Source organism: Strigops habroptila, chromosome 9, assembly GCF_004027225.2.
Source record: "Strigops habroptila isolate Jane chromosome 9, bStrHab1.2.pri, whole genome shotgun sequence".
Lineage (NCBI taxonomy): Eukaryota > Metazoa > Chordata > Aves > Psittaciformes > Psittacidae > Strigops > Strigops habroptila.
The window spans coordinates 1,970,777-1,993,591 of record NC_044285.2 but is presented as its reverse complement, the minus strand read 5'-3'; the positions used below and the strand labels follow the sequence as shown (position 1 = coordinate 1,993,591).

The 22,815-nt window shown below is 48.1% G+C and overlaps 1 protein-coding gene across 1 annotated transcript in view; it reads left to right on the top strand.

Moving 5' to 3' along the window:
• Positions 1-22,283, top strand: part of SMAD6 (SMAD family member 6) — a 42,217-nt gene extending 19,934 nt beyond the window's left edge. The window contains exon 4 of the mRNA XM_030498065.1: positions 21,546-22,283. Coding sequence (XP_030353925.1) covers positions 21,546-22,087 — 542 coding nt within the window. The 3' untranslated portion in view covers positions 22,088-22,283. The remainder of the gene's footprint in view (positions 1-21,545) is intronic.
• The last annotated feature ends 532 nt before the right edge of the window (positions 22,284-22,815 follow it).

Below are 22,815 nucleotides of genomic sequence, written 5' to 3'. Positions count from 1 at the left end.
TCTCATTCGCTGGCTGCATGGGAGCAAACAGCAGATGTGTATATAGATGGAGGTGCAGTGGGAGTCTAGCTGGCTTTTGAGTGATCCTAAATGAGGCTTGCAGGCAAAACCAGACCTAGGGGTACTTGGTCCCAGAGAATATAACTTGAGATCTTTGCAGTCAGAAGCCAAGCACAAGAGATGCAGTCAGGTCATAGCTATCATATATAAAAAAAAGGTAAACAGTAAAAATAATACTGCAGAGTTTCCTGATTCTTGGCTCAAAATCTATTTTTTCCCAAAGTAATTGAATCTCAAAAGCAAAAATGCAAGAACCTGTCTTGACACTGTGGCCTTTTGCATGTTTGTATCAGATCTGTCACCAAGCAGGTTTTGGGCACGGTGGGGCAGGAAGGCCTTTCCCGTCCAGCCTGATGTATCCGTGCGCATCCCAGCTTGCTGCAAATGTAATTGTTCATTTTAAAATGCAGCAGCAGCAGAAAAAAGGAAAGAAAAAAGGATGCTGATTGACGGGCTGTCACTTCCCAAAGACTTGGGCTGCTCAGGAGAGTTGCTTTGTCAGCCCTGTGTAGGTTTATGTGAGCAGGGAGCGCATTGTCCGTGTTAAATGCAGAGGCTTCGTTCCTGGTGATGCTCTTGGCTGCCTTAACTTGCCAACGGGAAGGGGCTGCCCTGGTTGGATGTGTGATACAATCAATCAGGGTTTAAACGAGGACAAATTAACCAACACCAGAACATTTCTGAGAGCCAGAAGATAATCCCAGATCAGCCACAGCTCAAATCACTCCTGCTCCATCGCTGCCTTGCAGAAAATGTTTGTTTCTCTCCTCTCCCCTGCTTTTTCTCCCTCTCATTGAGATTTCTCCACAATATTATTTTAATCCCAATACTCTGGCCCCTCCTTTTCCCTCTCCCCTTCCCTGCAGGCTCTCTTCCCCCCATGCAGGCTGTGAGAGGCACACAATGAGAAGCAGCTGGCTCACAAAGCGAATTTCCCCTTGGAGGCAGGAGCAAGCTGCATTCAGGGGCCGGGCAAGGGCAAAGCTGGCACTGCTCAGCCCCTGCTTCTCGCTGCTCCTGGCTTTTCCTCAGCCTCCAAAAGGCTTTTTCTCCTGGCTCTGTCCTCTTTGAAACACAGGGTGTTTTTACACTTGGGGTTTTGGGCTGGCTCCTGAGCCGTCCCATGTCTGAGCATCACCTGGGTGCCTGGGTGGGCTGTGCAGAGGGAAGACCGGGATGCAGGATGCTCCACACGGCTTTCCAGCCATCGCAGCGCAAGCCTGCTTTGATTAGAGGTTTAAGACATGGTGCTTATTTGTTTCTCCAGCTCTTCTGTGGATCAGGCTGCCTTGGTGTGGACCGGTGAGGGTTTGAGTGTTGATGGCGTGTTGAGCAAGGGAAGCATCCAGTGGGATTTCATGCCATGTTTTCCACCCTGTTCAAATATCCAGGAAGGTTTTAGGCATTCAGGGGATGCTTCTAAAGCAGGCAAGCAAGCTGAAGGTTTAACTTCAAGTGAAACTGGTTTAAAGCATTAACAACTCACACTTGTCTGCTTCATTAAGTATCAACACCCCTGCTCATGTCCAGCCTTCAGTGCCCCAGAATGATGCAGGCACCACAGGCTGTAAAACTGGGGGCTGTAGCTAAAACATGCGTCAGGATTAATGTCTCTGCTTGGGCTCCTCACCTAGGCAGGGACCTGTGCTGGCTCCCATCAAGTCCCCTGGGTGGAAAGGGAACCACAGATGTGGTTTTCCCTCTAGAAGTGATGAAAAAAAGAAACCCATCTGCAGTAGGTGAGGGTGAGTGCAGTTACCAGCTGTGGTTTATTGCCTTAACAGAAGGAAAGGGCATTTCTTCAGCACCTGGGTGAGTACATTCATCTGAAGGAAACAGCTTGGGCTTTTCTTGGATGTCTGTGTGCCCCTTAGAGTACTCTGGCCATTCCCAAGGTTCTGTCCAGCCCAGTGGCATTCATACAGCGAGGGGGTAAAAATGAAGGCTGGGATTTTGGAAATGCAGTGACTCGAGTGCTCCCAGAGCGGTGCCTCTCTGTTTTGAGTAAGGTTGTGGGTGTTTATTTGAGGGAAGAGCAGCTCAGCCAAACATCCTGCTTTTAAACTTGACTTTGCAGCAGTCGGAAAGCTGCCTGCAGCTATATTTGTGTGCAGCCTCCGACTGCTGTTCTGAGCACTCATCTCTGGGCACGGATGGGATTTGGGATTTGCAGGAAGAGTTTAGGAACAGGCTCCCATCCTTTTGGATTTCTGCTGCATTAAAAGCTGTGTTTGCCTCATGGTGGCTGTTGCAGCACATGTCCATCAAGATGTCCAATGTCAGGCACGGAGCTGGGTGTCTTGCAGGGCTCTGGAAATCCTCTCTTTCCCCAAGGAGAGTGTTTGAGCCCTGAGTTTTGAGACAAAAGGCAGTGGGAGCTGCCAAGTTTTGGTGGGGGGGAATCTTGGTTTTGGGTGAAAACCACTGTGGTTTTTTTCCCCTTTTTTCAGTCTCAAACGCAGCCCTTGCCAGAAACTTGGCTCAGCTTCACCAGCAGAATTAGGGATGTATTTATGTTTTGGGAATTGTGAGGAAATCTGAAACCAGGTGAGTCTGGCTTAGACTGGGCTTTAACTGAGGTAGGCACATGGGGCTGGGCACGCCTTGCCCATTCCTCTACCACGTCTCCATGCTGTGGAGTGGGACAAGGATGTGCCAAAGGGAAGGTGCAAGCAGTCCTTATTTTTGTAGATGTCTTTCTTAGCAACACGGCTAAAAAAGAATCAATGCTCTGCCTTTTACATTGCACATGAGGAGAAACTTTTTCTGTTGGTGCAGAGACCCTTTTGTGGCTGGGGTGGGTCTGTTCAGTAGCAGCCTGGGTTTGGCCATCACAAGGTCCTTCAAACTGCAAAAGAAGTTAGTGGCAGCTCTTATTTTTCAGTATAGATTTTGAGAGAGGGGTTGTGTGGATGTGAGCCGTAACTTTACAATCTCCTGCATACCACAGCACTGTGCTTTTTCAGCCCCTGGTTCCTCCAGGGATTAAATAATCCATTTAATCTTCTATCAGCCTCTTTGATTTTTTGCAAAGCAGGAGCATGCAGATGGTAGCTGTAAGAGCCATCGGGAGATCTCATTTACCTTGTTCAAAGCATGGGGGTGTACTTTGTGTTTAGCAACACTGAAAAATACTCAAAGACATTCTTCAGTTGCGTAGGTGTAGCTAACTACCACCAATTTTGTGTCTGCGGGTAGAGGGATGCACTGATGGATTCACAGTCCATTTCCAGATTGATTTCATTGCCAGAGTAATCTAGAAGGATGACACATTACCCATAAGATTTGAATTCTCTAGTGAGATGTTGCTTTTGTATGTTATTAAGGAGCTGGTAATTTTGGGGGCCGTTTTGATGCTGTCTGGGTAGCAGTCCTCACACTTAATCTTAGATTAATACAGATATCAATCTCTGAGGTGTTCTAGATACCTAACTGCAGTCAACAGGGAGAAGGAGCCACTTGGAGGCCGCAATTCACCTTCTCTGTAAGGAAGAGTTCTAAAATAGGTCAGATGAGTTGTGCCCCAACAGGTTGCATCATTCCCTGCTGGGGAGTGCTGCTGTGAAGGTCTGGGCTTGCTCACATCGACTTGGGATGCTGTGATTTATCCTTGTGTCAGCTGAGCCAGCGAAGAGGATTTGGTTGGTTGCAAGGCATGTGAAAGACAAAATACATCTATTTTTGAAAGGGAAAAGATACCACGCTGGCCACTGAAAGAACAGCAAAGTTCTCTGTGACTTCAACCAGCGCTGGACTATCTCCGTTGTTTAATAGTGGTTGGGAGCATGATGTCATGGGCAGAAAATAGCGCCTGTTGTTATCAGAGTAAAAGTTGAATTTCTTGTAATCTTTTCCTGGGCTGCCGCCCCTTCCAGCCCTCCCCGCGGGAACCTGCGAGCACATCTCCAGCCCCTTCCTGATTGTTTTTCCAGCTCCATTACACAACGCGCGTTTGTTTGGTTTTGCAGATTGGTCATGAGCAGTGTCAATAGCTGGAGATACACAGAAAAGGGAATGGACTTTATTTGGGCTCTCTAAATGAGTAGTGCCAAAATAAATACAGAGTTTTATACTGGGACATGCTAACTAAACAGCCCAGCGAGCTCATGGGGAGAGGTTCAGTGGAGTGCAGCGGGGATGGAACCATCAGGGTACCCAGAGTGTTGAGCAGGGCTCGAGATTCATGAAGACTAATGTCCCCTTGGGGCTGGGTTGTTTGTTTAATTTAATGATGGATTTACAGGGAAGTAAGAACATAACTGCACGCTGGGTGACTTAGACTGGTTACCTTCTGTCTTTGGGAAGTGCATTATGTTTATCAAGCTCTACCTTAAATTCAGATTTCCATTTCTCTGGTGTGTTGTCCTGTGATAAAAACCTTTCCAGTGTTCCTACTTCAGATTGACTCATGGCAAGTTTATCCTCATTTATTCTGCATTTTTCTGTAGTTACTTGTTCGTTTAAGCTTTGCAGCATTGGCTGGGAGAGGGTAGGTTAGATCTTTGAGCATTGTGCTTCATGAGTTAGACCTTCTCAGCAAACTCAAGGACTTTAGATGGGCACTTCGAGGAATGAGACGTCTCACGTCTGCATGGCCTGAGCATGGCTGCATAGTCACATAGGCTTTAACAGTTTAATGGTTTTAAGGCTTTCTCAGCATCTCACGTCACAGTGGTGGCAAGGCACTGTTTTCTTTGCCATCACTGTCACCTGTGCGTGTTAAAATGACCTTAGAGAGATGCTACCACTGGCAAGCAGGGGATGGCCAAAATACCTGTGGCCAGAGCCTTCCATTGGACACAATTGCATCATTGGAAGAAAGAATCACACTCAAATTCTAAGCTTATTGGAGCTGTTTCGTGGTGCTCCATGCTCAGATGAATAAGGCTGACTTCATCACTGATGGCAGAGAGCAGCCCGAGCGTCTCTAAAAGAGACGATTTGAATGCCCAGGCCAATTTCTGCTCTGAGTTACAGCTGTCTAAATACAACCGTGGTGAAGTCAGTTGAGTTTCTGGTCAATATTTGGAGCAGAACCTGGCTGTGTCCCCTTGTGCAGCATGGAAGAATTTATCTGTAAGAAAAAGAGGAAAATATGATGGTGGTTCGGGAGTAGATGGGGGTTGGAGAATAAGAGTCAGGCAGCTCTGCTCATCATGAGCTTTTACTGTCCTGCAAGAACTTTCCCTTTAGAAAACAGGTTGCCTCAAATAGCCATGGTCGCTTGCTGAGGGCACTGGGTTATGACAATAAATAGAAGTGAACAGCGCTTCTAGAAATGTGAGGAATGTGAAAATGTTTAAATGATTTAGTATGAGAAAACTTTATTTAAACATTTAATGGAAGAGCATGCTTTCATCTTTCAAAACAGTGGTGTTTGAACTCCCATCCAAGTTTTTTTTCTGGGCTTTCTATGCACTTCATCATATCCAACAGAAAGCTGTGCTTTGCAAGATGAATAAACTTTCACTTCCCCGTTGCCATTTGTTGTCGTTGCCTCAAACACACCTAAATTACAGTAAAGAAACTGTTCTGGGGGAAAAAACTGCTCAACATGTTATTTCCTGCAGTAGATAAGAAGACCTGCATTTATTTGAAGAATTCAAGCTGGGAAAGGCCGTGTCCAAGCAAATCTCATAAAGCTGCATGGCTTTCCATATGGAAACCACCCTGAATACAGATGTGTCAGTCAGCACAACATCTTTTTCTTGTAATGCAAGCAAATACTCACCTCCGAGAGGCCCATCCCTCCAAAGAGCACCCATGATAGCAGCTGTGGTGGGTGGTCGGCACTGGTTTTGGTTGCAGTAATCCACTCTGGTCAGGGATGCAGAAGTTGGTTGTAACGAATTAGGGTTTGTTTCAAACCTGCCTCATGACATTGGAGAATAAAAAGATTTAATTCTTGAAATGGATGTGTATTAGTGGATGGGTTTGGACTTAGATATTTGCCCGTAATCTGACATTAAATCGGGTGCTGCATTTCAAAGAGAAGATTTCAGGACCTTCTCTTTGAAATGAAGATAGGATCTTCTATCCATAATGCCATCCACTAAGCAGTAACTGTAAATAGATTCTTTTAGACACAGTGACACTGGAGTTACCCTTCTTGCAGTGATTCGTGTCACGTAACCACCACGCTCTGTTTTGGGGTGAGGGAAGGGGAGCAGCTGAGTAACTATTTCCATAAGATTGTGACCTTAGGGCCCCTTAGGTCCAGCATTAGCATTAGAAATGTCCCCGTTTGTGTTCTTTAAACCAGCTGAGCGTGCGCCGCTGCGCTGGCCTGCCGTGCTCTGATGGGGAGATTTATGCTTCCTAAGTACGTTGTAAAAGTTTTATAAAGTAGCTTAAATATTTACACAATAAGCATTTAAGGAAACAGTTATGTCTCTAAAGGAGCTGCTGCTCCTTTGGGTCCATGAGACCATGGACATGGGCAGGTTTTTTCACTGCCTGACCTCCAGGAATTTCTTTTCTTCACCTCACTGTTTTTAAGCAGACAAACAAATGGAAACTCGTACACAGGAACCTATAAATAATGTTAATGGCCTGGCTTGTATCCTCAAAAGCCAGGAAATTTAGGAACATGACGGCGAGCTGGCCCTTTGCTCACTGAAGGGTGGAGAGCGTAGCTGGGAGGAGATGGTGGCGAGGACACTGTGGGTCCTGGGGGTGGCATGCGTGTGTCCCCAAACAGGAAGGCACAATGGCTACAGCCACTGACCCCTGGCAAGAGGCACCTTCTGGAGGTTTGTGCAGCTATTGCATGTGCAAGATCTCACCTCTCTGCAGGGTTTGATGTAGAACTCGTAGCCACGAGGTTGCTGGTGTGAGGTTTGGGGGTTCAGGTGGTGGTGACACTGTGGTCTGTAAATGGTTGGTTTGGCATAGGTGCTCTTTCTGACATAGGGGGCCTCCAAGACACAGGCAGTCATTACAGCGGTTCTGGGGGAGGTATGAGCATCTTTAGCACTTTCACCCTGCCCTTGCGATGACGCTGATTATCCAGTACTACATCCCTACAGCATCCTGATCGCTGCTGGGTGCTGAGATGACTTGTGCCGTGCAGTTGGACATGACTTAGAGCAAGCTTTGGCAGCAGGCAGGGATTTCCCTGCTTTGCCTTGCACTTGCCCCAGGACAACCACTTTTCTTTGCTCCCATGTTTGATTTTGCAAGGCTCCAGTGATGCTGTATCTTTAACATGCCTATGAGGTGCCCGTGCAGCTTTTACTTCTTGCTTCATCCCATACAAGGCTGTGAGCCTTCCTGTTTTTCCAGCCTTGGGAGCTTCTCAATCCTGCTGCAAGAGGGTGCAGCTGGTGGTGGCAATGAGCTGGGCACGTGTCGAGGAAGATGCCAGGGTCCAGCCATGGGTCCATTGCTTAGTCTTCTTCAAGGAGAGCAGCCCAAACCCCTTGGGAATGCCATTCCCTTTCATTCAGGGCTGGTGTGGGATGGATACCCCTTTGGATGGCAATAGGTGAAATCCTCGCTGAGCGGGGAGCAGTGGGGTGGGTGCTCTCCTTCCCACTGGCACCCACCACTCCTTTCTTTGCTCTTCCTGAGATGCATGGGGGGGGTGTGTGTTTGTTTTGGTTTGGGTTTTTTTCCTCCTGCTCGCACGGCAAACGGATGTTTAGATCAGAAAGGAAACAGGATCACTGTTTTCTCGGCTCCTTATGGAGCAAACAGCCCTTCAAAATAACTCCAGTGTCATAAATGCCAGGAAAAATAGCGAAGCCAAAATGTTGTAAGCAAGTAATTGGTCTTTTTGTTAAAGGTCTCCTCTTCAGCCCGGAGTTTGCATGTTGGAACTGCTGGTTTTAGGTTTTGTTTTGAGGTTTTGTGATTATTTTCAAAGCAAACAGATTCAGTGTGATCCCAGAGAGCTGCTTCCAGGTGATTTCCCTGGGACAGCAGAGCTTTTCATGGGAAATTGTAATTGCTGTTGTTCTGGAGCTCAGATATGCATATATACGTATATATATTTGGACCCCAAGTGCCCAGTGCTGGAGGAGGTGGCCCCAGAGGACGGTGCTCTTCAGGGTGTCCCCACAGCAGGAGCCCGCCCTGCCTGTCCCTGTCGTTGTCCCCTGCGGGGATGGCTCCTGCAGAGGCTTTTGGCTGGTGCTGTGGGAAGAGCAAGGCCTCCCCAGGCAGCCCAGCCCAGCCCAACTGAGTCACCCCAGGCGGGAAAGGAAAGGCGCTCCACAGGTTTGGAACACTGGCTGGAAGGGCAGGTGATGCCCTGCCTGCTCCCTGCCTGCTCCCCGCCTGTCCTAGGCGACGGCCAGAGCGGCTGTACCTCCAGGCTGAGGAGGTGTTGCACCCTTAGTTTGTGCACATGGTGCCACAACCACCCTAAAACACCAGAGTCCCAAAGGAAACCTCAAAACCAGTTCCCTGCAGGTGAGCAGGACACGCATCCTGTCCCTTCAGGGACTTCTGGTCTAGTGGAGGGTGTCCCTGCCCATGGCAGGGGGTTGGAACTAGATGAGTTTAAGGTCCCTTCCAACCCATACCATTCCATGATTCTTTGAGATACCCAAGCAAGGAGTCCAGTTGCTGACACCCAGACCCAGTGGGCACCATGCACGACCACGCTGCCTGCACCGGGTGGGGTAGGTGCCACCAGCCCTGGCTGGCTACTGGTCGTGTGCAGGGGAGCAGGATGGATTTAAAATATAGACAGTGATGAAGCGTCACCCAGACTGAGCAGTTTCTCAGACCCGCAGCCATCTTAATCCCAGTTTTTGGCTGCTCGGCCTGCAGGCAGAGGGCTTGCTCCCTTTTTCTTGCTTGGAACCGTGGGATGCAGATCTGCGGGGGGGTTCCTAAGCTCACATGGCTCCACAGACATTGTCACCCATCACTCCCCACCACTACGCTGGCATCTGGGTGCTCCAGTGGTGGCTAATGCTGGATTTTGCAGGTTGGTTGAGTTCAGTACAGAGGATGCAGCGCCAGGAGCAGCTCCCACTCCATCTCCATAGGGAAGAGCCCATTATCATAATGACTGCAGACACTGAGGTGGGGAACAGGTACTTTATTTTGAACGTTACTTTTCGTTTGGAAGTGCAGCCTCTCACCGTCCTGCTGTCACAGTTAAAATAAGGTTTAAATTACAGGGCTGGCTGTGGCTTTTTCCCTTTCTTTCGGAATTTTTGCCAACTTGCAATTTACTTAATGAAATCCTGCTATTTCGTTTAACAGGGATATTTTTTGCAGATGTTGATTTAACCCAGCTTTATGAAATATGTGAACTGTGCAGTTTCTTTCCTATTTTTAACAATTTAAGGATTCTAGTGCAGGAACTTGACAGAGTTTATAACGTCGATAGCATTGGTTTGTATCATGCACATGCTGGGGTTGGATGATGAGGCTTCCACATCATAGAATCCCAGACTGGTTTGGGCTGGAAGGGACCTCAAAGCTCATCCAGCTCCATCCCCCTGCCACGGGCAGGGACACCTTCCACTAGAGCAGGTTGCTCCAAGCCCCTGTGTCCAACCTGGCCTTGAACACTGCCAGGGATGGGGCAGCCACAGCTTCTCTGGGCACCCTGTGCCAGCGCCTCAGCACCCTCACAGGGAAGAACTTCCTGGTTTCCAACCTAAATCTCTCCTGTTTAAGTTTAAACCCATTAAGCCTTGTCCTATCACTACAGTCCTTGATGAAGAGCATCCACAGCCCCGTCAGAAATAGTCAGAAATGTTGCAATAATGAGCAAAAATTGTCAAAAGTGGGAACTTGTGTTGCTTGTTGGAGCTTTGTGTGAGCTTTGTGCAAAATATCTGCCTTCGATTTTACGCTCAGTTATTCTTTTTGTGCAGGGGGGTTCTTTGGATCCATGTGGATATTTTATATATGATATATATACATACAGAGGAGAGAAATGGGTCTGTTTCAGGCTGCTGACAGGCTGTCTTTTTAATGTAGAATACCAGGCAGACTTCCCCCCAGTATGCTTTAATTTAATTTTTAAAGTCAATTTCCCTTGAGGGGAGGGGAAGAATTTGGTTGTTCCCCTCGCAGTGCCCGGCTGTGGTGATGAGGGTGTGCAGTCTTGAACTCGTTAGCCATAACAAAGTGTTCTCATGCTCCCTTAATCTCCCTGGCCTTGATTTACAAAGAGCCCGACCTGCTCTCCTTCCCATTTCCCTCTCCATGGGAAGGTCGTTTGCTTTGGTACTTTACTTCAGAGCTGCAGCCTGTGCATTCCCCTCCTGAAACGCCTTGTGGAGGAGTTGCAGCCACAAACCCTGCATAGGCCGGTCCTGAAAAGCTTATTTTTAGCTTTAAATTTTAGCTGCCCTCCAACAAAGATGAGAGTTTGTCCAAGAAAGGTGGGAGGGTTTTTAAGCTGGACCAAGACCCTTCTTGAGCTCGGCTCATACACACACACACAGATTATTTTAGCTGGGATATATTGAATGAGCATTACTGGAAATCAGGAGACACGGAGCTAATGCTGGCAGCATCTCTGCCGTGCTGTGTCCATGCTATAACTCATTAATCCTTTTCTCTTTGAACATCCCGAGTGAAGCTGGAGTATCAGGGTGTCTGGGATTCGTATTAGAGCAGCAGGACAGGATGTATCCCATGGAGTTCTCTATGTGTTTTGGTATTTTCCTATTTCCACCCCCTTTTTTTTAGAAGAAACTGTGGTTTTTAGTAATGAAAACAAGTCCTTCTTGGCCAGGAAGGGTAATTAGCATGAGTCACCTCCACTCTCCATAGGCAAATACAGGGTTAGGATTTCTGTCATCTGGGAGATGACTGTGATGATGCTTTTGGAGGCCACACGTTGCTGCCTCACCCAGCTGCAGTCATGCCTGTAAATGATGTGGATTTCATGCAAATATATCATTTTTCATCCCCCATCCCCTGCTTTTATCCCCTGCACAAATTTTCTTGCTGTTTATCTGCACTTCGTTGGATTTAGAGCGCCATTCCAGGGACTATAAAAACATGAGGAATGTTTGGTCTTTGGGGGTGATCTTATCCCAGATTAGCAGAAATGCATCCCTGTGCCACATCTGCTTTTCTGGGTTGCTGATTTCTGGATTTTACAGGAAAAGGGCCAGGAGACACCTCCTGGTGCATCCACCATGGCACACGAGGGTTATTATCCATGGCATTCATGGTGTAGGTCATCCTACAAAGCAGAAACAGCCAGCACAGCATCCTCACTGCTTCAGCTGGGAATGAGGGACCATCTACAGAGCTTAAATCCTGAGATCTTAAGTCATTGTTTAGTCTTTGCTTTAAGTGGGAGTAAGAGCCCATGGATGCTGGCCACGAGCAGTTGTCAGTGGAGTGAGCTGCTTGCTTGGAATAAGGGCTGGAATAGATCCAGAAAATGTTTACACATAAATACATGAAGTAGCTATCAGGAAATCTGGCGTGTGTGGGTGCACACGCGTGCACGCACCCCTCTGCACGTCCCTCCCGGCCCTGCTGTGCAGGCAGGCAAGGAGGGAGGAGATTAGGAGCCATCCTCGTCCCCCCTTTGCTGCAGGACCCAAGACTTGCCTCTGCCTCACTCAGCTCTTCTCACGGCTGCTCACTCCACATACAGACTCCATCTCCATTGCACTTAATCCCTCTCCAACAGATACAAACCCCAAGACCTCTCCATCCAGATTTATCCTTTCAGCATGACCAGGTTGGCTCGCACACCAGAGGGATTGTTCCTTGTAAAGGCCATGCTGGCACCCAAAATCCTTTAATTCCCTGTAAAACATGGGGAAATCCAGCACAAACAAGGACTTGAAGAACCTGCGGCCAGCGTGACACGCAGTGGCAGCCGTGGAGCCGTGGCTCCCTGTCTTTGTGGTGCTTGCTCAGACAGTGAGGCTGGGGAGAGCTTTATCAGGAGAAGGATCTTGGGTTTTGGCCAGCAAGAACAAAGGCTGAATTTCCATTTCACTCTCAAACTCTGTCTGCTTCCCATATATGTGTGGGCACTGATAACATACTAGAAAAAAAGCCCGTATTAAGGATGCTGGGGGAGAATCACTGAGCGAGGGGAGACATCACTGGGGGTCAGAGGATGGGTGGGGGACCCACAGCTGTTGTGGGAACCAGCAGGGATTTGGGATGAAAGCCCATGATCTTTGCTCTCCCAGAGGTCCCAGGCTGGGGTCTCATGGCTGCCCAGTGCCGGACTCTGCACCCACTTGGCCAGGGAGGAGCAAAGCTCATTCCCAGCCCATATGGAGAAAAACATTTGATGGGCTCCTACCCGTGGCCCCCAGGGAGCCTTCCCAGCCCAGCACTGCTCTGTCACAGCTTGTTTTCCAGGTTGGTGATAGTTTCCTAAAGTTTTCTCAGTCCTTGATACGTGCAGCAGTATTGGAATCAAGCCGACAGACATCTGCCTCCAGCACCCTGGTCTCCTCTCAAGGATGCTGCTGCTGGCTGCGCAGTGTCCTCGCTGCAGAGAAATCAGGGTGGCCTTGGGTTTTTTCAGTCTGCTTGCTGCTTCTCACGTCATCTGCCTCCACTCTGAAACCCCATGGATTGTTCTCAGCTGTAAATCCATCGAGGTGTGATAGCAGGGTGAGGCTGGCCTCTTCAGGTTCATTCCAGAGGGAACGGCTTGGGCTGGAGCGCAATGGCAGGCTCTTAAAAATCTATCTGACGGTGACGTTTTATATGGCCTTGCTTTGATTTTCCTCCCTGGGAAGCATCTCTGCTTATTTTCTGATTAGTAAAACTACAAAAACACAGCAAAGCTGCTGCAGTCGCTTTGTTTCCCATGTCCTTTGCAAGCTCTTAAACCCAAAGTTTCCAGCTCTGCAGGCGGGTGTTGCATGACCAGCCTGGGACATCTGAAGGAGGCCTCGTGTGGGGGAACCACTGAGCATTTGCCTTCTGGAAATGGCAAGTTTTGGTTGTTTCTGGAGGGAGCTGAGCTGTAATTTGGGGTTGGGGCTATGCTGAGAGCAGCATGAGTAGGTGATGGTGGTGGTGTGCTGCCTGGCTGTGTGGATAACCTTTGTTTGGAGGAGCTCAGTGTCCTTCTATCTTCTAATAATGGAGGGAAAAAAAAGCCTTTTTTTGTTTCTTAATCTGCTTTTCTCCAGAGCAGATGTCAGTGTTGAGCATCCTATGCTGGGTTAGTGATCCTTAGCGGGAGTGGGGATCAAGCATCTTCAGGAGCATCTCTTCAGTCACCTTGGCAGTGTCCTCACCAACTCAGGATTTGGCTTTCCAAAAGAGCTCCCATCACCCCAGCAGAAACCCCTTCATTTAATGCTGGTGTGAACCAGGCAGGATGTTGGTTTGGTTACAGCCTGAGCCTCACACCTCTGAACCATCACCTTCCAGTAAAGGCAATTCCCAGGCTCAGCCAAGAGCCAAGTCCAGCACCCAGCGTGCTGTGCCCAAGAGGCGTGATGGAGGTGGAAAGTGGTGTTATTCCTGTTTCTCTTCAGAGGGACCTACTAATTAGTTTCTGCTTTTAAAATGCTTTGAAGCGCTCAGCCGAAACTTCTCAAGGAGTGAAAACTATTATTAATTCATCCCATTTTCCAGAGTCTCTCTGGATGCTCCAGAGATGCCACAGCTCTGGTCATGGAGCAGATGAGTTCCCTCCCTGAGGGCATTAGTTGGGATTTGTAAAAGCACCTAAAATTGCTCTGCAAAGCCAAAGCTGGTTGGAAGGGCAGAAGGGAGCTGAGGAGGTCCCTTGGGATTTGGCCCCCCAGCCCAGCCCAAGTGGGATGCGGTTGGCGTAGCCGGGATTGCAGCAGGAGGCCCCCGGATTAATTAATGGGGAGGGCTGGCGCGGCGCCAGGTGGGAGCGTTGGACGCTGCAGCGGCGGCTGAAAGGGAAGCCTGCCATCCAGTGATTTATGGGGTGATTTCTCCTGGATTCTCTGCGTTTTTCAGGCTCTGGGAGGGGAAAAAAAGGGATTGTGTGCGTGGTTGTTTGGAGGAGCTGAAAACATGCGAGTTCTCAACCTAAACATGGAAAAAAGGGATTTTCCTCCCTATTTTCCATGTCTCAGCATCCCCTAATCTCACAGTCGTGCCTTGTAGAGGACACTTGGGGTATGAGTCTTCTCCCCTCCAAGTGTAGTCAGTGCTTTGCCCAGTTGGCAGTGGGAGGCAGAGAAAAAAGCCAACCCAACAAGACAGTGCTCAAGGCATTGTCAGCAAACCTCCTGATTTTACAGAGAATCAGTTAGTGAAGACCTTCCCACCACATTATCCCCCATGTCTTCCACCACCTCGTTTCCCTCCCCATATTTTGGGCTGGTTGGGGAACCCACATCCATGCAGCAGGGATGCTATGGACACTCCCAGAGGTGCCAGGCAGACCCCAGGATGTTGCTGGGCTTGGCCTTACCCAGGGCTGGTTTCCAACAGTGGAGAAGTTTCAGCCAAATTGTGGTTGATGACAGGTCTGGTGCTTTCGGAACTGGCAGCCAAGGGAGGTGATTACGTTTTGGGCTCCTTTTGAAGATGTATTTACATTGTTGTGTTAACTTTTACATGCCAGGTATAAAGCAGTTACATGCACAGCCCAGGAACTTAAAAGTGATGAATGTGCCTGTGAAAGTGAGAGAAGCTGAGATTATGTGGAGACTGTTCAACTCAAAGAAAACCCAACAAAAAAGTCCCCTAAACCTCTGAAAACATTGGCCTTTAGAATAACCTGAGTTGGGCTTTTCCAGTGTTTTACTCTCTAGGACTTTCCACCCTTGGCTGAAAAGACCTTTGTAAACCACACAGGGGAGCTGGGGAAAAAAAGGGGTAAAACACCTTAAAATCCTGTTCTGGACTTTGTGTTTAATGGCCAGAGAAAGTACTTTAGAAACAAACTCCTTGAGTTTAGCTTGAAAACAAGCTTGCTGACGATGACTTACAAATTTCCGGGCAGGACTAAACATGGCATGTGTTTTGCTTTGAAGGATATAAAAAAAATGAGCATGAGCTGATGATTTTGCAGAGTGGTTTCTTTTATGCAGAGAAAATTGTTTTCATCCTAATTCTTGGCATTGGCCCCTGTCCTTGTGTTGCTTTTGTTTCTTGGGCTGCCATGGAAATGTCCCCCTTTCCCCCCAGGCCTCTCCACGCACCTCGTCCACTGGCTCTGTTGCCCATCAGACCCTTTTTGGAACTAATTTAATTAATTAACCCAGCACAAGTTTTCTTTTGAGTTAATCATCTACTGGGTTTACAAATGAAATCGGCTCACAGAGCCCTCCAGAGCTCTGCTCCAAGGTTAAGGCTGGAGGAGGAGGAGGAGGAAGATGCCTCCTCTGTGGTGGAGACATGGCAACGAGGACTCTTTTTGGCTCTTCGTGGTACTTTCTTTGGTATTGGTTCCTGCCAGATGCCTGAGCTGAACTCCATGGCTGAACAACAGCCACGTCTAATGTGAGGAACATGCCAGGAGCCATGCTGGGGTTGGAGGAGTTGGGACCCCACCACCACAGCAGTGACATCAGATTAATTGTAACAGGAAATCACACTCATCATTGAGGGATGAATCTTTATGTATCTCAGCAGAACAAAACAGAAGTCTGGGAGAGAGTTCGATGCTCTGCAGCATGGGGAAGGTCTAGGCCAAGAAGCAGTTGAGGAAGGACTCAACTGACTTTGTCCTCATCAGGACTTTACCTGACTTACATTTGGGGACTGCATGGAGAACTTCCTACTGCCTCTGTTCCTCTGGTGTTTCCAGGCCCACCACAGGATGGCCTCCTGCATTCCTTTGCTGGTGGGGTTGGGATGTCACCTTAAATATCTGTGGTGGAGCCAACACTGGGGTGCGCCCATGGGCTGACAAAGGAGCTGCTGACCAAGACAGGGCTCACCAATGGCTGCAGCTCCTGCAAGAGTGGGAAGGTGCCTTCAGAGTCCCACCCCACTACTCCCAGTGGGGATGGACAGACAGATGGTGTCCAGTTTGTGGCCATGTGTCCCCAGGACATCTCGCAGGGGCAATGCTCAGCTTCTCCCCTACCCCAACAGGCAGGATCTCATGCTGGAGTGGATGCCGTGGTGCTGGTCACAGCGTGGGGCTCTCGGGGGGGCTGCAGTGATACATTCCAGCTGAAACTTGTACAGCAGAGGTATTTTAAGTATATTGGCTTAAGGAAAATGGTTGTGAGCTTTGCTGGGGCAGATTGACAATTAATTTCTTTTTTCTTGCAGGGCCATAAAAATTCCATTTCTGCTGTGGAAAGCTTTAACCCCTTCCTTACCCTGGAGCTTGTTCCTAAGGGTATTCATGGGGGATGATTTTAACTGATGGCTCCCCGTGAACTGTTAAAAAGATTTGGGGGGAAATGTGCACGTTCTTTGTGCTGGGCTTTTTATCTGGACCTTGTACATGGTGACCTGTGTATGGCTATAACCATCCAGCTTCCATGCTCCTGTGTGGTGGGTAGTATAAGCATGTGTCTGTGCCAAGGCAGAGGGGAGAAAAAAAGACATGAGGATGTATCTAATAGTCTAAAGTGGAATAAAACTCAATGGAAAGACGTTGGTCATTGGGAGAAGATGTAACTGAGCTCTATGGCTGGAGGAGCATTAGGCTGCCCTGTGATGCAGGAGTATGGGAGGGTGGGATATGAAAATGGGGTGTGGGGACACTTTGAATATCCCACTTCATCTCTTCAGGTGCCCAGATGCACATCCGAGGCCCCATCACATTTGGAGAGAGCATTTTATGTTTTTTACATGCACAGTCTTCCCTGTGGGCGCCTCTTCATTGTGTTTTGAAACCCCATGAGTGTGGTTTGGGGTTGGGAAGGGGCTGGCAGCACCCGTTCCTCATGGGAGGCTCTGCTTGGAAAAACAACACAGTGCCACTTGTGACTGTTTCCTCAGGAATCTGTGCAAAAATGGGAATATTTCTCAAAGCACTGCAGCAAATATCCCATCTCAGCCCCATTTTACACAGCAAGATCTTACTTGCAGACGTATATTGTGGGGGCCGTTTGACCTGCTGAGAAGGAGTTTGGTGGCTTTGGAAGAGCCAAAGCATGAATCAGAGATATTTCATGTGTTTTGTGATCTGCCCATGTTTTCCATCCTGCTTTTTAAGTGCGACATCAAGCAGTGGGACTGTGCAGCATTTTGTTTGGGAAAAAAGCATCTTTCTTCTCTCTTTTAATGCACTGCTTTGAACTTCACTGGCATAAAACGCTGTCAAGTCACAAATAAGCTAAAACCTCAAGTTATTTTCTTTACCTCCACACTCTGCAGTGCTACTAACGCCGCGAGGGTTTACAGTATTTGCTCTTTGCATTGATTCCCGTAGCTGGATTCCTTTTGCCTGAGCCATGCAAGACTCTTTTACCATTAAGTTCTGGGTTTGATTCTTCCTCTTGCTTCCTATCTTGTTTTTTTATCTTAAATTGTTTGAATTTCCTTTTGGATGTGTCTGCTGCAAGGCATCAGCAGAGGAAACAGCGACTGGGAGGAGAGAGTAAACAAGAGCCAGAGTTTCAGCCCGTCCATCTGATCAATAAAGGTGGCTTTGATGGAAGAGATAGCCCTGACGCCAGCCTAAATGTAGCTGTTAGAAGTTGTAGCTGCCTACAATGATAGTTGTTAAAAATGCTTCATATACCATCAAGGGAGGCACTGCAGGACTCAAATATTTTGCTTTCTTCAAACAGAAAGCTAACAAGCTGCCTCTGTTCCACCAGAAAAGGGGGGGAAAAAAGCAGATTTTCTTGTCCGTGCATAAAGGGCAGCGTGGAAAAAGAGAAGGGAAAAAGGGAATATTTGTTTAAAAGGCAGAGGACATGCTTTTCTGCCGGCCGCCCCTGCTGTCTGCTGAGTGGTAGTGGCTAATAGCTGGAGGCGAAACTAATACTTGGCAGGGGATAAGACACAGCGCAGGCCCCCCTGTATGAGGGGCTTGGTGAAGTGCTTGCTCTGTGTCAGGGCTGTGAGATGAGTTCATCTGCTCAGGATTTGCTTGAGTGCGCTGGGAGATAAAAGACAGCAAAAGAACCCACCGCAGTGCAGGGAGTGAGAGCCCCTGGATGGGGCTGGGGGAGAAGGAGGACCTGCCCCACGCTCTCTGTAGGCTTTTCAGAGGAGCCTTTTAACCATCTCCTCTCAGGGTGTTTTATTTGCCTGCGTGCCACGAGCAGGTTGCTTTTGCAGCTGGTGCAGGGCTTTTAAAGCCTCTCTTCACCCCTGGCCAGGAAGAGTGGGATGGAAAGGAAACTTCTGGCTGCTTGATGTGCAGTTAGCTAAAACTCACGTCCTCACCCGTGTGAAGGAGCACAGGCCATCTCCAGGCATGCTTTGAGCCTGGCAGAGCTGTCACTGCATGGCAGGAGCTGTGATGGGGTGACAGAGATGAGAAGCACATTAGTAGGAGGGACTTCACCCCCCAGGACGCATGCATGGATGGATGCACAGAAGCTCCTGCTATAAAGTGCATGGAAATAATTTTAATACAACTATTTCAGATGCTTGAAAGCAGGATGTGTAGAAAAATCTTCCCCTGTTTGCAGCATGTGTAGATTGATGATTTTGCCAAAATATTTGCCACTTCCTGGCAAGCAGAGATGGCACCAGGGATGGTGGCACCTACACTGAGATGTTCTTGTAGAATAGACACTGTTTTCCTCCTGCTTTGCTTTCCCTGACTCGGTATCTTAATTTGCAGTAAACCATGGGAAACACCTATTTAAACGTTTATTGCTGACTGTTCCCCTAATTAATTCAGCTGATGGGGAAACTGGAGGTTTGAAGTTGTCCCATTCTTAGTCTGTGAGGGAAATTCAGGGGCTGAGTGGTAGTTTCTAAAAGATGTAATAACAAAACCAACTCACCTAATGGGCATGCAGGGCTTTGAGGAGGTTGGGAGGTTAAACAGATGCAGAGCTCAGTAATTGCTACCAGCCTCCAGGCCTGGGAGATGAAAAGCTTTGAGCTTGTCTGTAACCCCCCAGCATCACTGGAGTGAGACAGCAGCAAAGTCTAGCGTTTGAGAAGAGTTCTGGAAAGGTGCTGGGGGCATCTCAACTGTATGATGTCCCAGGGGAAAGATGACTGTGGAAACTGGACACTGTGGAAGATGTATCTGAAGGTGAAGCTCAGTTCCTCTTCTTTATGCTACTATGTATGAACTACCTCTTGTTTCACCTCTTAAAAAAAGATCTGGAGCTATTTGCTGTAGTGCATTTTAAAGAGCAAACAGGTTCTGAAGCTTTTCATCACCAATTTCATCAAAGTTTCTGTTCTTGGTCGAGATCTTAGTGCATCATAATAGCACTAGGCAGCTGGGCGAAGGAGGTTCTAACCCAGAATTACATTTGAATCTTCTCTTCCTTCCTTAAAAGTTCACATGGCTGGTGCTTTGCAAGGCATCATGAGGTACTTCAGGAAAAGTCAAGTCCAGTCATCAGTATTTAATAATGTGCTTGGGTACAACATGTCCATCATGCATTTGCCAATGAAGTCATTACCCTTTTGAAGCAACTTGGGTTGTTTGTTTAACTTCTGGTTATCCAGATGCCAGAGGGTCATTTGAGATGGCAAAGGAAATACAGTTATTGGCCAAAGAACAAGAATGGGGAAAAACATTTGGTTTTGCTGATTTTTGTCGTTAGCCAAGTGCAGCATTAGAATGAGCTTATTACAGAGTGACTCTGAGTGGTTTTCACTGAGGATGCTCAGAAGCACAGAGGCACAAAGACCCATCGGTACCACTGGGACGTGGTGGAGTGTCCCACCCTGCTGCAAGGGCTGTGGTGGGGGACAAGGCCTGGTCCTTGGGGGAAGGTAACACAAAGTTTGCCTCACCTGGTTCTGGGATGCTGCTCTAGCCAAAGGTCTTCACCTATTTCCCTTCTGTGCAGAGCCACTAACTCTGAATTTAAGGGGCACATCTCACCCATTTGTGTTCAGCAGGGCTTTTCCCATGCCTTTAGGAGGCTCAGGACGTCACCTCCAGTATTAGGGGGTATTAGCTGTTGGCTCACTCCTCCATATAGGATTGCCATAAATGTAGGAAAATGGGGTTTCTTTTCCCAGCGGGGTTGAAGTGTCTGATTGCTGCGAGGTTTCTTTCCTAGGTCTGGATAAAATGTGCATCAAACTGGAAAGAGGCTGTTGGCAGCTGTGCTGGGTCTCAAAAATCCTTCAAACAGAAGATGGAGGAGAAAGGGGCCAATCTGACATTTTTGGGGTGATTTGGACCTGTGATGGGTGAAGGGGTCAGTGTAAGACGATGAGCAATGCCCATGGCAAAGGGCCTCCCCGCTTGCCCAGTTACCTCCCTTCCCCCCATCTCCGTCCCCTTAAATTTGTATAGTTACAACTCAAGTTAAACTCTAACAAAGCCGCTTGATTCAAAGGTCGTTAATGGGGAGGAGAGCCCGTTCCCCTCGGGGTAATTTGAGCCTGAAAAGAACCAGGGCTGTAGGGCAGTGCTTGAAATCCGGTGTGTCAATAGGGTCTGTGAAGCAAAATAATGGCACCACCCGGCGTGCGCGTTAATCAGACGTGATGGCACGAAGGCAGAGGGGTCAGCAGGCTGCGGGCGCCTGATACACTGTCAGGGAGCTTAATGCTGGGCATGGAGCAGGGCTGGCTTGAAGCAGAGCTCCTTGCTTGAAATCCCAGGGTGGTACTCCGTTAACCGGTGTGGTAGGAGCGGGAATGGTGTTCAGTAAGAGGTTAATTCGCCTTCTTTGGGGCTCTTTCAGGGCTGAGAGTTCCCCTCTTCCTTCTAGAGGCATCATAAATTCTGGAGGCATCGTAAATTAAGCAGACTTCTGGCAGTCTGTGTCCCTCCTGTCTTCCTAGAATGTAATTTGTACAAAGAAGAGATGTTTCTCATTGTTCTGGAAAGATTTCCAGTGGCTTTGTAGTAGGACATGTATAGTTTGCATCAGCTACTCCCCCTTGGCATGAAACGCTTCCTCAGATTTCATGTTCCCCGTGGGAACATCAGCATCGCTGTCAAAGAATATTACATAGCAGAGATAAGTGTCGGGTCAGTCATCCAAGCACTTCATGGACATCCCCTGTATTTCAGCCCAATGAAATGGCCTTTGAGAATGGGGGTACACCACCACAGCAATGCTGGAGGAGCTTGGGAACCTGTCAAGCTCAGGGGTGGCTGAGTTGCAGTGGTACAGTAGCCATGCCAGCTCTTGCTCGTAGGAAATGCCCATATCTTGAGTACACAGGGTCCCGGCTGCTGGACACAGGATTGAACATTAAATTAGAGAAAGATGGGTTGAGCTCCGTGGGAGCTCGTGGGTGGCCTGTTGGGTCACCAACCTTGGCTTGAGCTTTGTTTCTTGGTGGCGTTTGACATAATTGAAGACAAGCTTTGGGTTGAAGATGGGCTTTGGGTTGAACACAAGTTTGGTTCCCACAAGAGCAAAGCTGATGGGTGGGAAGTGCCATCTGCTTCTCCTCTATACCTGTCTTTCCTAGGAGGCCACAGCAGTCTCTGACTGTTCCTTTCCTTTGCCCTACAGATGCCAGTACGTCGCCTGATGCCGTGAAGAGGAGCCATTGGTGCAACGTGGCCTATTGGGAGCACCGGACACGCGTCGGCCGCCTCTACACAGTGTACGAACAGTCTGTCAGTATATTTTATGACCTACCTCAAGGAAACGGCTTCTGCCTCGGACAGCTAAACCTGGAAAACAGGAGCGAGACTGTGAGAAGGACTCGAAGTAAAATCGGCTACGGGATTTTACTCAGCAAAGAACCGGACGGTGTGTGGGCTTACAACCGCAGCGAGCACCCCATCTTCGTCAACTCCCCGACACTGGACATCCCCAACTGTAGGACTTTGATCGTGCGCAAGGTGATGCCGGGTTACTCCATCAAGGTGTTTGACTACGAGAAGTCCTGCCTCTTGCAGCACACGGCTGATCTGGATTACACGGACGGGCCCTACGACCCCAACAGCGTGAGGATCAGCTTCGCCAAAGGCTGGGGGCCATGTTACTCCAGACAGTTCATCACATCGTGTCCTTGTTGGCTGGAGATTTTACTCAGTAACAATCGATAACAGTCAGCCTCTGACGAAAGGAAAATAGAAAAAAAAAAAGACACAGACTATCCCAAATATCATCTACCTAGATTTAATATAAAGTTTTATATATTATATGAAAATATATATTATACTTGTAATTATGGAGTCATTTTTACAATGTAATTATTTATGTATGGTGCAATGTGTATATGGACAAAAACCAGAAAATGCACTTTGGCTTATATAATTCTTTCAATACAGTTTTTTTTTTTTTTAAGAGAAAAAGAAAAAAAAAAAAAGAAAAATTATACAGCAAAAATAGGAGAAAGCCCTAATTTTGATGTATGGTTTTTTGAAATATTATTAATACCCAGGCAAAAAGCTAATACCAGTCACTCATTGATAATAAAGTATTCGCATTATGGGGGGGGGTTAATTGTCTTTTTTTGTGCCCCCCCCCCCCATCCATCCTCAATTGGAGTCTGCAGCAGTGTCTGCTCACGCACTCTGCAGTCAAGGGGAGGTTCCAGAGGGGCAGCCACTGTCTTCCATCTCAGCCAGGACCCTTAGAAAACAACACATGGGTTGCTGGAAGGCTGCCGTTGTCTCCAAGAGGAGGGTAAATGAGGACAGTTTGAGAGCCAGGGAGCAAATGGAGGTGGTGAGAGGAAAATCCCCCGTAGCTGTTCTTGCTCAGGGCTCTGTGATCTCTCTGATAACACAAAACATGATGGGAACATCATGAAGATAAGCGTGCATGTTTG